Here is an 18,079-nt window from a genome sequence, read left to right on the forward strand (position 1 = left end):
TTTTTTTTTTTTTTTTTTTGTGTCTGTTACCACTTTTTCTCAGCTCTCACCGAACGGATTTCTTTCAACGATAGATCAAAAGATCACAAACCGTATCTAGTTGAAGACATTACCCTTAAAAATTGAAAAATTTTCCCTCGTTCGGCATAAATAAGGGAAATCTCCAAAAAAATTACAAATTTAATAATTGGTAAATTTTGTCATTTTTTCACTTTTTTTTCTTAAAACTTCTATAACTTTTTAAATAATTAACAAATCAACATAATTTTTTTGTTATACTAAAACTTTAGATATTTCCCTTTCATTTAGTATAATTTTTTTTTAAATCAGACCATTTTCCTATGTACCCCGTAAACATCGAAGCGTTTTTTTTTTGATAGTGATTTTAATCACTGTCAGATATCATTATACTTGATCCAACTATGCTACGTCACCACTGTGCCACGACACCACTGTGCTGGGTTTTTTAACTTTATAATGCTATGACATATTGTAAATTTTATGGATAAACATTATTTTTTTATGACAAAATAATATTTTTTAATAATCCCTTTTCCATTCGACATACTTTATCTTAATCAGGATATTAATAAGGAACTAGCAGATTATGTAGCTTTTGGAATAATTCAACATTTTTTTTAAATTAAACACTATCTAAAGATTTGCGTCGAAGCGTTTTTTTTTATAGTGATTTTAATCACTGTCAGATATCATTATACATGATCCAACAATGCCACGTCACCACCGTGCCGCGACCACCCTGTGCTGGGTTTTTTTTAACATGTAAATTAAAAAATGAATTCGTATCATAAAATGAAAACTATTCTTTATAGTATTAAGACATGAGCGCATCAATTATTTTTTTACAATAAAAAAACACATTATATTATTATTAAATATTTTATTACAAAATTCGAATAATTATTCAAAAATTTTTCATATTACAATAATTATAACATATTTTACCACTAGATTCAAAGTATTACAAGTATTAAGTAATCCAAGCACTAGTTACTAACGTAATTTGTTCAAATCTGTGACAAATCATGATTAGACTAGTAAAATACGAGAATAAGGGTCTCACTAGATAAGCTCGTTGGCCACGAGGCGTCACTTTCCCCTTAGTTCGGATTTATAATTGGCGATAGAGTTTCAATAACATGTATTGTTTCTCCATGCATAAAATTTTTTAGAGCTTTTTATCTTTTAATATAATATTGTATAAATAATATTAATATAATAACCCCCTAAAAATTCGTTTTGCGTTAGAAATTAAATAAGAACATTTTACAAGTTTTTATATTCATAGGCCAATAACATTAGCTGCACTCATTTTCACATGTTTATTTGCAGTTTTGTTTCTATGATTACATAACTTATTATTTAATAATTAACATTGTTTCTAAGAAAATAACTGCACTCCGTAATTTTACTTCCTTTCAAATTTTACTAGATAATTAATTTTTTCAAGTTTTTTGGCAATATTTGATTAAATTGATAATAATTTTGTAGAAATGGAATGCCTGAGTGATTTTGAAGAACCGTTATTATTTGAACACAACGCATTCTTTCCATCTATGGGAAGAACAAATCTCAGGTATCCGCCACCGTTGCCTGTTGAAAACGAGCCTGGCCGGAATAATATCCCACCAGCGCCAATAAGTCTTACAATAAAAAAAAATGAAATGTTCCTGATGCTTCAATGGGAGATGGAATTAAAAAAACGCCATGAGGATATTTGTTATTATGAACTATATTATTGGAGTAATCTTTATGAAAACTGTCCCTACTGGATTCTCATAAATAATATTGCATCATCTACAAATCCAATGCAATACTTTTTAACTGGATACATACCAGGATACAAGTACTATTTTGCTGTGAGAGCCGTTGATATTTATGGCAGACGTGGCCATTTTATCAAACAACACATAAGACTATAAATATCATTATTATTAATACATATAATGAAATGGATAATTTTTCTTTCTTTTTTTGCTCAACATATTATTTTATTTATAATTTAAATTATCAAAAAAAATGTGTTTCTCAATATCTAATACATAATTCTTCGAATTTCTTATTTATATTTTCAAATAATTATTAAAATTTGGTTGTAAAACATTCTATCATAACATTATGTATTTTTAGTTATTATTTTATGTCAATATTTAATAAAATAATTTTCATGTATTGAATAAGCATATTAATAAACGAAGAAATAATTAAAAAATGTTATTATATCTTGATATTCAGTTATTGAAAAAAAAAAATTGTAATGCTCTTTAAGAAATTTAAACATTATTATATGTGTTATGTAATAATATCAAATTTGAATGTATAATAAAATAACATATGTATAAATATATTGGTTATTTATAAAATATATCTTTGTTTCTTATGTTAAACTAAATTTTTTAATATACAAGGTGATTGAAATCTGGTAAGACACTCATTTTCTCAGAAAATATTGAGAATTTTAAATTTTATTATAGAGAAAAACTATCAAGTTCAAAAAACTCTACTATTATATGTAGTCAAACCATTATTTTTTTGGTCCCTTCAAGGAAAATACCCTTAATTATAATTTTCTTAAATAAGAACACTTTTTATTTTATATATTATAATTAAAACATAATTTCAAAATTGAAATTTTAAATTGATTGAATGTTTGGGTTTGTAAACTCTCATAAGTGGCTTTAAATTTTAGAAAATAGCAATTTTCTGATTCAAAATGACAATTTTTTCACAAAAAATTTACTTTTTGAACTTAAATTTTGAAAGTGTTCCGGAAAGTCTGACACTTTTATATATATCTTAAATTAAAGCTAATGTAATGTACTTTATTATGCAAAAAAAAAAAATTTCGGACTTTATTTTGTCTTCATGGTGAAAATAGTTACCGAATACTATTATTGTGTGAAAGTTCTCGATTTTATTTGTAACATTTTTAACTTTATAATGCTATAAATTAATGAAAAGTGTATGGATCAACATAATTTTTTAATTAGGTTTGATATTATAATAGGTTTCAACTAAAAATTAAATAATTGTACTGCGTAATATATTATTTTTTAACTTTATTTGTGAGTGTTACTATCAGTATATAATATTCAAATTTTTTTGTAAAATGATGCTATATAAATCCTAAATCTAAAAAAAAATGTTTTTTAGTTTCACCCGAATTAAACAAAATATGTTACAATTAAAATCAAATTTTATAACACACTCAATTGTGTGGATTTTTTTTAATAACATTTTGATTGGTTTTTAGATAAGCGAAATCATTAAAATTAATTAAGTTCTGAATATTTCAATTGTAGATTCTTTTTAAACACCAAAAATTACTTAGAAATGATTACTATGGTTCTATTTAAATGTTCTATTACAATAAAAATACAAAAAAGATGTTGAACTTTTCTGATAAATTTAGAGTAAATTGTAATTATACAATTTCCTTACTCCATATTAATCTTAAGAATACTATTTTTTATTCTCATAAAGTTTTCCGATAAATTTTAAAATTTAGTTCCCCTCTGCTCTTTCAAATAATAAATCCAAAAAAGGCAATTTTTTCTCTATTTCCTGTTCATATGGGACTTTTATCGATGGGCAAAAAAAATTGAAATGTTGTATGAAAACCTCCATATTAAAATCTATATTTATTACTTATTCATAGACATTTCGATGATGTCACTAGGTGATAAGGTCACTAGAGGTATATTATGGAGTTTTTTCTAGTCGGCGTGTCAGTATATGTTTAGCATTGATAATTGTAATATTGTTTCCAAAATACGTATGCACAACTTTCCAGTAATTTTTAGTGGCTTTTGAGTTTAATATTTTTTAGTTTTTAAATTAATAATATTTTTAATATAGTTTTAATTTTATTTAATTAATTATCCACAAGTGATCAATTTTTATTATAGAATATTTTTAAAAACATTAAGACTATTATTTGAAATATGATAAAAAATATTGTATAAGATTTTAAATTTTATGCATGAAAATTACCATACACAACAATTTTCTTCGTCAATTACTATCTATTGAATTGCTGATTCGTATTGATTTTGTTTGAATAATAAATTCACTATTATATAATTTTTAAATTTTAAGTTAAAATAAAATATATTATTTATTTATTGGGCAAATACATGGAATAATCATTTTTGCTTACTCTATTAAAAAAATTCAATGTTTTTTTAATTTCAAATAATCTACTTAAACATGAAATACTTATCGGATTTCGTAATATTTTCCCCCTTAAACGATATATTTAACCCCTTAACGATACGTTTTCGACTGACGTGCTTCGACGTGCTACTACTCGAATTCACCTGTTATTGTTCTCCTTAGAATACGATTGATCGCCCACCGGAATGTGTTGCCAATTTTGTTCTGAGTGATCACTTATCGACCGGACGCTCTGACCGAATATCCGCCCGACTCGACGAGCTTTGAGAAACGAAACCATCAAATTGTTAGACGAACCCTTCTGACACAAACCACAACAAAATTTACTGCTGTTGATAAATATAGTAGCACATTTCTTATTTTTTATACTCTAATTGCCGCGCTCCTATACCGTTAGATAGCTATACCCGTTTATTTGAATTTTATAACGAATCGTCAAGTCCTGGCGACTACATGTCACAACCGAAGCGACGTCGTGCCAAAAAAAGTATCTCCCCAAAGGCGACACTCCGTCCTTTGCGAGTTGCTTTTGTCGCCATTTCTAGATCGCAGTACAAACCTTTGGTTTCTGTAACGAGACTAGTACTAATTACCTATAATCTTATTAATTTGATAAAATATCAATAATTAATTTAGTATTGTGCATTTCGTTAACATACAAACTGTTCGTACATAGTTATTGTATTGATCATCATAGTATTTATTGTTATTATTTTTCGATTTATATAAAAAATATAATACGCATAACATAATAATTATGTTATAATTGTGGAAAAAAAAAGATTTTAAACATTTATTTCATTCATAATTAACATTGAATAAAAATTAAACAGTTGTTATTGAAAGTAGAATTCAAATTTTATTTGATTAGTGTCGAAAGACATTATGAACATTTTGAATAGTTTTATGATAGAAAACCTGTGATAATCCATGTGCAATATAGTAAAATGTACACCCATAAAAGTAGTATTGCTTAAGCAAAAATATTATTTTAATTATTATAGTCAGATGTGTAATTAAATTTTTACTGTCTAGGTTTAAAATATTTCTCATATAATTCAAATTTTAACGGATAATTTTGGGAAAATATACAGTGATCGAAATAATAATAATGAGTGACACATTTACATTGAAAATCGTATTGGAATTCTAACTCTTTAATTTTAATAAGAAATATTTTTATTTTCTTAATCTATTTTTGATAATTCCAACAGTTGATTAAAAAATAATTTAAGTATTGTAGCATTACGCCGCTACAGCTTTTAGTACTTTTTATCAGTTGCAAGAAAGTCCGCTGGACATTGCTGTTTGACAAATTTTATTCAAAAGAATATAAATTAATGTATTTTTTTTATTTTTATCATATTTATCATAATGTTGGTAAATTATTTTATGTTACATATCAGTCTTAACGGGAACTCGAAAATGTAATAGGAAATTAGAATACGCATTTATTCATTGGAGGGTATTAAAAAAATAAATTATCGGTGGGCGATCGTTCTACACTACTCAGGTGGTGACTGGTAGTACAAAGTACACCGTCACTACTTGTACAATATCTCTATTAATTTTATTATTCTTCTAATAATTTTTTTTTTATTACGTTGTTCATAACTAAACGTTACCAACCCTGATCAAAATTATATAATTTAAAAATTCTTTACTTTAAAAGTTAGTACAATCTTCAACGGTGATCATAACCATCGTGTTATCAACCGTGATCGAGATTACTAGCTTTTCCTAAGTATTCCTTTTTAATCCTTTGAAACGGTTCTCGTAATAAACGCTTTATCAACCGTGATCCAAAGGTTTAGATTCCACCTCTTACATTCAGTTCATCTTCAACGGTGATCATGACCTCCGTGTTATCAACCGCGATCAAGATAACTGTCTTTTTGTAAAAATCCTCTTAACCTTTTGCAACGGTGTTCGTAACTGCTCGATACCAACCGTGATACAGAGGGTTTTATTTCTACTTTCACCATAAATTAAATAGTTTCTAAAGTAAGACTGATATGATAGTTAGCTGTTTAATATATATATATTCATCTTTTTTAAATAAAACATAACAAATCGATTATTTGAACAATTTGCGTTGTATTTTCATATTTAAAGTTAGTAAAAAATAAATTTAAAAGAGATCAAACGTAGAAACGTTTCAGTATTCCTTCAAGTTACCTAAATTATTATAATTCGATGTATATTATTGATCATTTTTATTTTTTTTTTTTTTTTGTTATATATTTTATTAAGAAATTTAAAAGTGTTTTGGTAAAAATATGATTTATTCAAAAAAAAAAAAAACACTTCTTACATAAATGAAAAATATTGCTTTTTACTTTGTCATGCAATTAAGACATTTCAATGCTAAACCTTTCACACCAGTATGGTTTTCATACAAGTCTATTCTTTTTTTCAATAACCATGCTGAAATTAAATAAAATGTTGGTTAAATCATGTAATGAAAATGTTTAATTGAAGTTTAATACGCACCTTCGTAGCAAACATTATCTATACCTTTTAAACTTTTTAATATAGAATCTTGTACTTCTTCATTAGGAAGAACATTTACGATGACGTGCATAAAAAAAACTGTAGGGATTATTCCGGTTTGATTTCTATCATGTTTCTTAAAACCAACATAGAGTCTACTAAATGTAGGAACCCAATCACTTGGAATTGGGTAATATTGATTATTCATAATTTGTCTACAAATTCGTACGTTTATATGTTCCCCTTCTAAAAAATACAAATAAATAATTTAATTCTTACTTTCAAAATGATTAAGCAGAGAATACTTTGTTCCTGTTAACAAATTGAACAAAAATAAAAAATATTTCAGTAAAACTAATTTTAAAACTAAAATTTGAATGAAAATTCGACACAATTTCAAATTGCGATTATTTTAACATAATCAAAAACTACTTTAAGGAAATTCGCATCTTAAATTATTTTGAAAATGTTTATAAATAACAACTTATATAATATATAAACGAGCAGCGCTCGTAATTTCATGCTAAAACTAATAAACTAAAAAAAAGCGTGCAAATATGCATTAAAAACTANAACTAATAAACTAAAAAAAAGCGTACAAATATGCATTAAAAACTGATAAAATATGCACTAAACATGGGCGTAAGGTGATCAAATTTTTTTGGGAAGAGGGCTAAATATAATTTCCCCGTCAAAAAAATAGTTTTTAAATAACAATGACTATCACTTTGCTAAATTTTGGAAGGCTAATTTGTAAACTAATGAGCAAAATATGCACTAACGAACTTCATATTTTTATTAATATTGTTATGAAATGGATTTGTAGCTCATTTAGCATGTTTTTCAAAGAAGCAAAAAAAAAAAAAAACATGCAAATGCATGAACTCATGAGCCTTGATAATAAGTAATAATAAAATAGTACATATTTATAACAATTATTTTCCCTTTAATTTCCTAATATTGATCACCTTATAATAAGTATGGTTACACAGCACCTTTCCTTCTATGAAAGGGTACACCATAGCTCAACTGTTATAATACATACGTTAGCCAAGGAAGGCATATCCTCTATGGTGATAGACATCATGTCACATAACCATAGTTGAGTTAATATGCCGCCACCGCTTGATTGCACCTCACACTTTACACATTTCTCATTTCTCACTGTTTATTTTATATCTACTTATAGTTAAATTCTAATTTAAATCAAAATGAAAAAATTATTTTTATTGATCCTGTCTGGGACTCTAATTTATTTTTAGGAGAATTAAATTAAAATATAATTTAAAAAGTGTAACGTCACAAATTCAAAGGTGTACCCTTTATGAATTTTGTTATGTCTAATTATTTATTATTAATCACGCAAGAGATTGCACGAATGAACCTTTTTCTGACACAGCGGTGTCAAAAACTCATTATTTTTGCCGCTGACCGTTAAATAATGCGACAAAAGAGAATAAATTTAATTAAAATTGAATTGTTTATGATATTGATCCCTCCCAAAATGACTGGTTAATAAATTGGATGTGTTCCAATACCGGCCGTGATGTTTGTTATATTATTTAATTTTGTTTAAGTATTTATTTTATTTTTGCAGCCTCATTTGTAGACATAGTTTTTGATACACTCTCTTTTTCATTCATGTTTAGCTTAATTTTCTTTTAATTAATAATTAAATTTAATTTCCTTATTAATTTTGACTGTAATATTTATTTTATTGCACGAGTAACTTAAGTACTCGTGTATATTTTATCCTTGCTCCTTATCTAGACACGGACTGGGGTATGTAAAACATACAAACAGCTTGCAACTTCAATTATAATAGTTGTGGTTAATAAACTACGATGTGTTATAATCATTTATACATGTAAAGAATAATTAACTTAAATTTAACTATTAATTAACTTAAAAATAACTTCAACCTATAGTTCGATAATCATATCTGATAGTTTTGACACCTCATCTAGGTGGTGATGACCTTTGCTACTATAGCTAGTCGATATGCAAGTGACAAACCACGTTGTTGTTGCAGACCTACAAAAAGTCCACTTGCAAACCAAAAGATATTTGTAGTTAGAAGTAAGGATTTAATTAATGAGAAGTTACGCGAAGTGTTTTTGGGATTTTCGAATGTTGAAGTAATTACTTTGACATTTATATTTTAAGGTATGGAGGTTTGCGTAGTATAATAAATACTCTATATAAATAGTAGTATAATAAATATATAGTATGTATAAATTGTTTTTAGTATTAGTATCAACTGTACAAATAACACTTGGAGTTTATTTTGCTATTATATTATCCATATAAAATAAACTAGTACATTATGAAATGTCATTTTAAAAGTGTTAAGCAATATAAATTAAACAGTTTTAAGTCCCTGATAGCATTTTTCAAAAAAATAATGTTATACCAATATTTATATAACATTATTTTTTAAAATTGCTACTTGGGGTGAAAATAAAACAAAAACATAAAAGCTGCAAATACAGTATATCGTAAAACGTAATAAAAATATTAAAGTAAACTTCCTTACTATCGAATATTTTCAATTTTTTAATAATTTCATTTACGTTTTTGTCTTCAATTTCCTGCAATTTTTCTATAAATTTTCCAATGCTAATCATATCATATTCAGTTAAATATTGAAATATATTTTCAAATTTTTCGATTTCCTTAACTTTCTAATCATTAAATTTAAAAAAAACAAGTATAAATCACTTTAAATAAATTAGAAAATAAATTATTTTATGGTATGTGATATAATTTATGTATTTTACTATTTGATATTAAAATAATCGAACAGTGGTGTTTCGCACAAGGCATCTAGAACGTAGGACGGCTAGTTGTGCACAGCACTAGAATGCAGTCTTACCTTATCCCTTTTTAAATCACCTTTATTGAAGCGGAAGGGAAGTCAGCTGAGAGGATGACGGCTAACCTCACATCAAAAATGTAACGAGAATAGACAATAATTAAATAACAAATGACCACTTGTATAAGAAGTAATTCAAAGAGTATCTTAAATTTAAGAGGTAACGGGAGTCCTTTAAATACTAATGGCCGGCAAAACAGCATAAAACAAAATAATTAAACTCAATAAAAATAAATAATAAATAACTTTCAAAAATAATATAAACTCAGCTGAATAAATGAATTGTTGATATTGGTGAGTGGACTGTATGTGATCTTTTGGTGATGGTGTTGAACATGTGAGTATTGCGAGTAGAGTGTAGATCCAGGCACGTAGTGGCAGGTGAAAACGGACGCAGAAAAAGCGACAACGGCAATGAAGTTATTTAGTGATGGTGAGGACCCAATCAATGATTGCGGTAAAGGGCATGAGAATTTTGAGCACAAGGTTACAACAAACAAATGATAAAAATAATGGCGGACAATGGCCGAATAATTAACCATTTAAACGAAGGCGTTTGCTAAAAAAAAAGATGGCATATTGACAATTGACTTACTGACATGCGACGATGAAATTTTTACGGATGACAATTGACACGTTATAGCATGTAAATCTTTTAATCTTAAGAAGATGATTGCCTGCTTAATAAATTATTGGGGTTTTTATATACTTTAAGGAACAAAGAAAGTAGACGGAGTGAAAATAGTGAAAAACGCCTAATTAATAAATATAAATAAAAAAAATAAATTATGTATTTTTTAATCAATCTTAAATGTATGGGTCAAGTAGGTGTAACTTACATACTAATATGTTAAATGTAATAATTGGTAGATATGAACAATAAATTAAAATCAATGAACCGCTTTATTAAAATTGTTTGAAAAGAATTATAAAGTGGTCGTAATGTACTATTTTTTGTGTTGTATTTTTAATAATTAATTTATACAGGATGATTTTTTTATCATAACCCACTCAATTACTTGCAGAATAATAATAATTTAAACATTTTTTTTTTTTATTATCTTTAGTTACACATTATTCTTGAATTTTTAACTATGTAATACTTTTTAAGTTCATCCCTTATGCCTTGGAGGGGGGTCAACTTTGTTTTTTTAAACGGTAACACATATTTTTAATTTAATAAAATGTTTGAGTTTTTAATTTAATANCAACTTTGTTTTTTTAAATGGTAACACATATTTTTAATTTAATAAAATGTTTGAGTTTTTAATTTAATAGTAAATGGCATTTGAATTTTTAATATAACTTAATTCGTTTATTAGATATAATCATTTAAAGTTTCAAATTTTTGAATTAATATACAGGTATAATACACAAGGGATTACAAATACAGGTAGCTAATTGGTTTTTTATAACATCGATATTAGCAGGTAAACATCATTGTTATTATCAATACTAGTAAGGCACATTGTTATGAGTTTATAAATACACTAACTGACAATACAGAAAGTATATCTATTGATAATCATAATTGATAATAAACAATCCGTGACTGAGACAGCAATGTCATAAAAATCCAATTAGCTACCTGTATTTACAATCCCATGTGTATTATACATGTATATTAACTCAAAATTTTGAAACTTTAAATGTTTATATCTAATAAGCTAATAAAGTTATATTAAAAATTCAAATGCCATTTACTATTAAATTAAAAACTCAAACATTTTATTAAATTAAAAATATGTGTTACCATTTAAAAAAACAAAGTTGACCCCCTTCCAAGGCATAAGGGATGAACTTAAAAAGTGTTACATAGTTAAAAATTCAAGAATAATGTGTAACTAAAGATAATGAAAAAAAAAATGTTTAAATTACTATTATTCTGCAAGTAATTGAGTGGGTTATGATAAAAAAATCACCCTGTATACTAAAACGAACAATATGTAATTTTTGAATAAAGAGACAAAAACAAATTATAATATTGAATAAGTAGCTTGATTTTAATGAGTTGTAATAATTATTGATTATATAGACATGATATTAATTAATTATTTAACATATTAAAAAATTTAAAGTAACACTTTCTTTCACTTTTTTTTATTTTAAATATTATATTATCAATATTTTATGCCTAATACCCTATACTTTGTATTATAGTACAGAATATAAAGAAGAATCTACATCTTAACCTCTTTTTTTCATTATTTTAATATTACATTAGAAACTTTAAAATAAAATATTTCATTATTTATATATTGTATGAATTGATATTTTTCTTGTTAATATTATAAAGAGGGTCTAGGATTAAAGAGGCGTATAAATCAATTCCTTACTTTCCAAGGGAGAAAAATAAAATTTTAATATCTTTTTAAGCTAATGTAATCATTTAACTTCTTAAAAAAATATACCATCTAAATTTTTTTTATTTTAATAACTGTAAGTACGATAATTTGTTTTTTTTAGGCGAGTGTAGTAAGAAGTTTCTCAGCCTTAAAATTTATTCTATCTGACCTAATAAATTCTTTAAAAAGTGAAATCCTAGAAATAATTTTTATTATAAGAGGAAATTCTTAATATATTTTACATTATCCATCATAACAATAAATTTATTAATTTATAAAATATGTCGGTTTTTTAATTTATTTAAAAAAAATAAGTTTAAATATATTTGATAAATTTTAAACATATCAATGTCGAAATATTTATTTTCATGCTGTAGGCATTTTTATGCTCTATGTCAGCAATTAAATAAGTTAATTATACAAGTAAATTTAAGTAAAAAAAATTACCACACTTTTACTGATTTGTTCGACACTTAAACTTTCATTTCCCAAAATTAACGTTTTTTCTTTAGCCTGGTAAAATATAATATTTTTATTGTATTACGTCGCAATACAAGTTTTAATAATAGTTTCACAAGTTTCTTTTGTAAATAATTTTTGATTTTATTTATAACTGATATATATATTAAATTAATATTAAATATTAAACACATACACAGTGGTGTATTAATAAATTATATAAATCCATAAGTTTTAAAATGTTACTTAAAATTAAAAATATTAATTTAAAATTTTTAGGTCAATCACAGTGGGAAATTTTCGAACAAAAGATGTACTAGGTGAATAAACATAAATTCGAAACAATAAAAGAAACAATTTCAAAATTTGCTTTGAGAACACAAAAATAAAAGAACAATAAATCATTTTAATAATAGTTTACTCATTTTATTTTCTAAAAAATGAGGAGAAGATTTAGTCAAGAATTACACCAACGTTGTGTTTTTCAATGAAAAAACACAAATACCAATATTCAAAAAATATTAAGTTGGTTCTTAAAATAAATTTTACACCGAACAATTTTCGGATGGGTGATCATCTAAAATTAATAATTGAAGAAAAGTTCAAGTTTTTCAATAAAGACTTTTCATGAGTAGATTTGAAATAAATTTAAAAAATACTTATGGAAAATTTGAGTTAGGGTATGTAAATGATATTTTTAGTAATAAAGACAGATTATAATACGGTGGACTTTATACAATATTTAAATTAATTTTACCTATCCATTAAATTCACGTACAAGAAGAAAGTAGAGGAAGGATTGGATTTATTAATTAGAAAAGTAGAGATAACTAAATTTTGAAATGAATCGGAAAAACACATACACATTCCGAACGATTTGAACCATAGCTGACAACTCAATATGTAAGCTTTAATAGTAAACTTTACAGATTAGTTAATATTTTGATGAGTAAAATAAAATTTGATAAAGAACTGTGGATTACAAGAGAAATTGATTTAATGGATATAACGAAATCGTAATATCAAAATTATTCCAACCACCAAAACGGAATAAAGAAAGGAAAGCAACTTGCTAGTGAACTAGCTAATGGTCACACTGTATCATTTATTACTTTATGTTAAAACGTTACTTGTTTAAATATTTCTCCTGTTGTTGGCCCAATATGTTTGATTGGTTTACTTTTGAGTTTTTCAATTTTATCAATAAGTTCCGAACAACCACTGGTCTAGTAAACAGATCATTTTTTAATTAAAGTTGAAGAATTCAACTGTAAATAATGAATTTTTATTTTAATTACCGAACTTATCACAAAAGAAGATTTAACACATAATAGCAAACCAAAATAAATTACACAGTTCATTTTGCAATATTTTTAATAGAATATTAAATAGACTTGGTAATAAAACAGTGTACCTATCTTTTTATATTGAAAGTATAAATTTATTAAAAAAACCTTAAATTGTAATGTAGATTCATACAAATGTTTAAAAGGAAAAATATATTTTTGTTATTTTTATTAGTCACGTACAAATTTAACTGTAAAACATGCAATCGTTGTAATAAATTAAACTTGTAAATAACAAATTTTAAAGCTATACAATCTAAATATTAAGAAGCTACAGAATGTAATAAGATTGTTCATTAAAAAGATAATTATAAAGTATTTTAAGAAGGAACTCGCTATAGAAGGCTAACTGAATATTAGCATTTTTGTTCAGACATAACACAAAATACAAACTGTAGTTTTTTCCAAAGGTTGGAAGTAGTACACTACTTTTACTGACGTTAAAGCAGTACACTAATTTGTTTGTAGTTGTATCAAGAGCAAATAATTTTTGTTAGAACTAGCGTTAAGTAAAATTAAAACTATATTAAAAATATTATTAATTTAAAAAACTAAAAAATATTAAACTCAAAGCCACAAAAAATTAATGAAAAGTCGCGAATACGTATTTCGGAAACAATGTTACCATTATGAACGCTAAAGACATACAACACCCCGACTAGAAAAAACTCCCTTATATACCCCTAGTCACCTTATCACCTAGTGACGTCATCACTAAGTAATATTATCACATTTTGCCAGTTTACACAAGTTTAATAATGAATTTTTCAGTGGGCCAAGATCCCAATTAATTAAATTGTTTTTATTTTTAAACATTTCTATTGCTTCTCTGATATTAAGTTCTTTGTAATTATTTACGTTTTTAATTAGTTTTATGGTTCTAACAATAACAGAATCTAGCAATAAAACTCATATATTTAGAAAAAATCGTAATATGATCGAGCTACCTCAGCTATAGCAATAAAACGATCGGTTCAATAAAATTTTTACTTATTACTTTTATTTTGTAAAATTTAATTTTAAACAAATTTTGTATGAAATAATAGGTTCTATCACATATGGTTCGTCAGATATGATGAAATATTAATAAATATACCAATTTCGACAATTTTACGAAATATTACGTATTTTGACATTTTTCTGTAAAACTAATGGATTTAGAAGAAAAACTGTTAGAACTTAATTTATACAAAACGGCATAGTGGAGACATTGCATAGTTGGAACCAGTATAGTTTTAATCTGAAAGTGATTAAAATCACTATCATAAGAAACGCTTCGATGCAAATCTGTAGATAGTGTTTAATTTTAAAAAATTGATGGATAATTGCAAAATCAACATCAACTTCTATTAAAATAAAATACAAAACCCATAATTTTAATACAAAAATAGCATATTTTTGAATACGGCAGTCATTTGCGTATAGAAGATAGGTCGTCGGGACAAATTTTTTTTTTCATTTTGTAGTACATAAAATAAGCTTTAATTTTATATATGTTTAAAGGACGCAGTATTTCCGGAACATTTTCAAAAATTAAGTTGAAAAAGTTATTGTTTGTAAAAAAGTTACTATTTTAAATCCCCCCAGTGAACAGAATAAGTGGTAGATTTTCAAAAAAAATTATATCAAATGAAAGGGAAATATCTAAGGTTTCAATACAAAAAAATATTATTTTTATTTGTTCATTTTTGAAAAAGTTATGGCAGTTTTAAGTACAAAAAACATCCCGATAAAAGGTAATTTTTATCGCAAACATTACATTTTTTTTTAATTTTCGACAGCCATTTGCACATAGAAGATAAGATGTCGGGACAAATTTTTTTTTTTCATTTGATAGTATATAACATAACCTTTGATTTGATATATGTTTAAAGGACGCAGTATTTCCGGAACATTTTCAAAAGTTCAGTTGAAAAAGATCTATGTTTTTTACAATATTTTAAGTTTTGAACGCCCCCTATATAAGGGGAAATTGTCCAATTTTAATAAAAAGTATGTCAAATGAAAGATGTACTTATAATGTATTTAGAAAAAAAAAATTTGTGCTGATATATACATTTTTCAAAAAGTTATAGCATTTTTAAGTTGAAAATTTAAAATCGAAAATCGAAAATTTTAACACAAAAATAGTGTTTTTTTAACTACGGCAGCCGTTTAAATGTAGAAAAAAAAGTGTCGGGACAAATTTTTTTTTTTCATTTTGTAGTACATAAAATAAGCTTTAATTTGATATATGTTTAAAGGACGCAGTATTTCCGGAACATTTTCAAAAATTAAGTTGAAAAAATTAATTTTTGTAAAAAAGTTGCCATTTTAAATCCCCCCCAATGAGCAGGTTAAGTGATAGATTTTCAAAAAAATGATATCAAATGAAAGGTAAATATCTAAGGTTTTAGTATAAAAAAAAATTATGTTGATTTGTTGATTTTTCAAAAAGTTATGGAAGTTTTAAGAAAAAAAAGTGAAAAAATTTCGAAAATTAGCGATTTTTAAATTTGTAATTTTTTTGGATATTTCCCCCATTTGCGGGGAACGAGGGAATTTTTTTCAATTTTTAAGGGTAATGTCTTCAACTAGATACGATTTGTGATCTTTTGACGTATTTTTGAAAGAAATCGGTCCAGTGAGAGCTGAGAAAAAGTGGCAACAGACATAAAAAAAAAAAAAAACACATCATAGTAAAATTAATACCTTCTCCGCTTCGCATCGAAGCTAAAAAAAAATAAACACATCATGGTAAAATTAATACCTTCTCAGCTTCACATCGAAGCTAAAATGTAAAAATTTGTAAATGGTAGGTATAATAAAATATTATAAGATGGTAGGTAGGTTTATGGAGATTAATAATGGAGGATAAAATGGTGGTGATGTGGATTTCACTATTGAAGTTGTGAATGCTTATATTGTACCAAAAGAAAATCTAAGGGTTTATTCTTAGTCAGACCAAAGATATAATATAGCGTATGTATGGCCGAATAATAATAAAAATTATTGAATAAGATGGTAAAAGGCGGAGTAACACATTTTTAAATGTGGCAAGATATGTAAGGGTGCAAAGAATATAATAATATGAATAAAGAAGAATTCAGAGGGGTGAATAAACGCAGTTTAAATACATGAGGGTAATGATCAAATAAATAAAAATGCACACAAACGTTGTGACAAAAATAAAGAACTGATCTCGGGGNCAAAAATAATGAACTGATCTCGGGGTTGAACAATATTGAATAAATGAAGTCAATTATCCTACCAAACTTTATTACCTATCTTAATGGTTTATTACGCAATATAGTATTTATAATTTGAAAGCGGGAATTTAAATTTGTACTTACCTTGTATCCCACGTAGTGTAATGCTTATTTTAGATAATCCAATGTTGATTATGAGTTCACACTGTATTTTACACGTTANACATACATACATACATACATACATACATACATACATACATACAGGTGAAACTAATATAAGGGTGTTAATAAAGCGTTTAATTATAAATAATACGAAACCGTTACACAAAATCTATGACTGTATTATTATATGCAAGAGATTCTATACACTCTATATTTTTATAATTATAATCAAATAAGGTATATTTAGTTAACTTTGTAGAATGAGTATATTGTTTGAGAGATTATATTTTATTGAGAGATCGACACCAATATTTCTTAAATTTTCCTCTGGCCTGGCCAAAACAAGATTCAGAAATATTTATATCTATGTAAAAGATTTGTCAGGGCGGAATTGTGGTGGCCCAATGTGTCCCGGTGCTAAATTAAAGCACCTTGAAAGGATGCGGCACAATAATCACCAAGACAAAAATTAAACACTAAAAACATATATTTGTAAGTTTCTCTGTGCTGTCTGCCGGCGCGATGTTTGTTAAGACAAAGACATTAAACCACAGAAGATTAGCTACCCAATACACATAGGCTTACAAATATATTCTAACCTAACACCTAACTTTAAAAATATTTAATTGCAACCTTTACTCTGTCTGCCGGCGCGANTTAAAAATCTTTAATTGCAACCTTTACTCTGTCTGCCGGCGCGATGTTCGTTAGAACAAAGACATTAAACCACAAAAGATTAGCTACCCAATAAGTATAGAGTTGCAATACACTTAGTCATATAATAAATATTTATCATTAACTGAGAAAATTAGAGTTGATTCGATTTTATTATAAATATAAAAAAATGTTTTATTTTAAAATATTATTTGACATTTATTTCCATGGTAAAATAAAAATAAAATATTATTATTTAATGAACAAATTAAATTAAATTAAAAGATTCGCCAAAACAAAGTTCACTTTAAAATCTCTAAGTGTCATTTAGTTTTAAAGAAAAATATACTAAGTCCA

General features: G+C 25.8%; 2 protein-coding genes across 7 annotated transcripts in view; one reads left to right on the forward strand and one right to left on the reverse strand.

Moving 5' to 3' along the window:
- The window catches only part of LOC126906541 (uncharacterized), a 36,590-nt gene extending 22,778 nt beyond the window's left edge, over positions 1–13,812 (reverse strand). For 2 of the 5 annotated variants that reach the window (XM_050687120.1, XM_050687117.1), the window contains exons 1-5: positions 13,668–13,810; positions 13,500–13,595; positions 12,358–12,423; positions 9,227–9,374; positions 6,715–6,936 (exon numbers count right to left, since the gene is read on the reverse strand). In XM_050687120.1, the coding sequence (XP_050543077.1) occupies positions 6,715–6,936; positions 9,227–9,374; positions 12,358–12,423; positions 13,500–13,595; positions 13,668–13,730 (595 nt within the window). In that variant the 5' untranslated portion in view covers positions 13,731–13,810. Of the gene's footprint in view, positions 1–6,478; positions 6,625–6,690; positions 6,937–9,226; positions 9,375–12,357; positions 12,424–13,499; positions 13,596–13,667 lie in introns of those variants that run through there. The other 3 variants (XM_050687116.1, XM_050687119.1, XM_050687121.1) reach the window with 3 other exon arrangements.
- Positions 1–18,079, forward strand: part of LOC126906537 (uncharacterized) — a 44,444-nt gene that overhangs the window by 14,496 nt on the left and 11,869 nt on the right. The window lies entirely within an intron of this gene.

Source organism: Daktulosphaira vitifoliae, unplaced genomic scaffold, assembly GCF_025091365.1.
Source record: "Daktulosphaira vitifoliae isolate Bord-2020 unplaced genomic scaffold, ASM2509136v1 Scaffold_5, whole genome shotgun sequence".
In the NCBI taxonomy this organism is placed as follows: Eukaryota; Metazoa; Arthropoda; class Insecta; order Hemiptera; family Phylloxeridae; genus Daktulosphaira; species Daktulosphaira vitifoliae.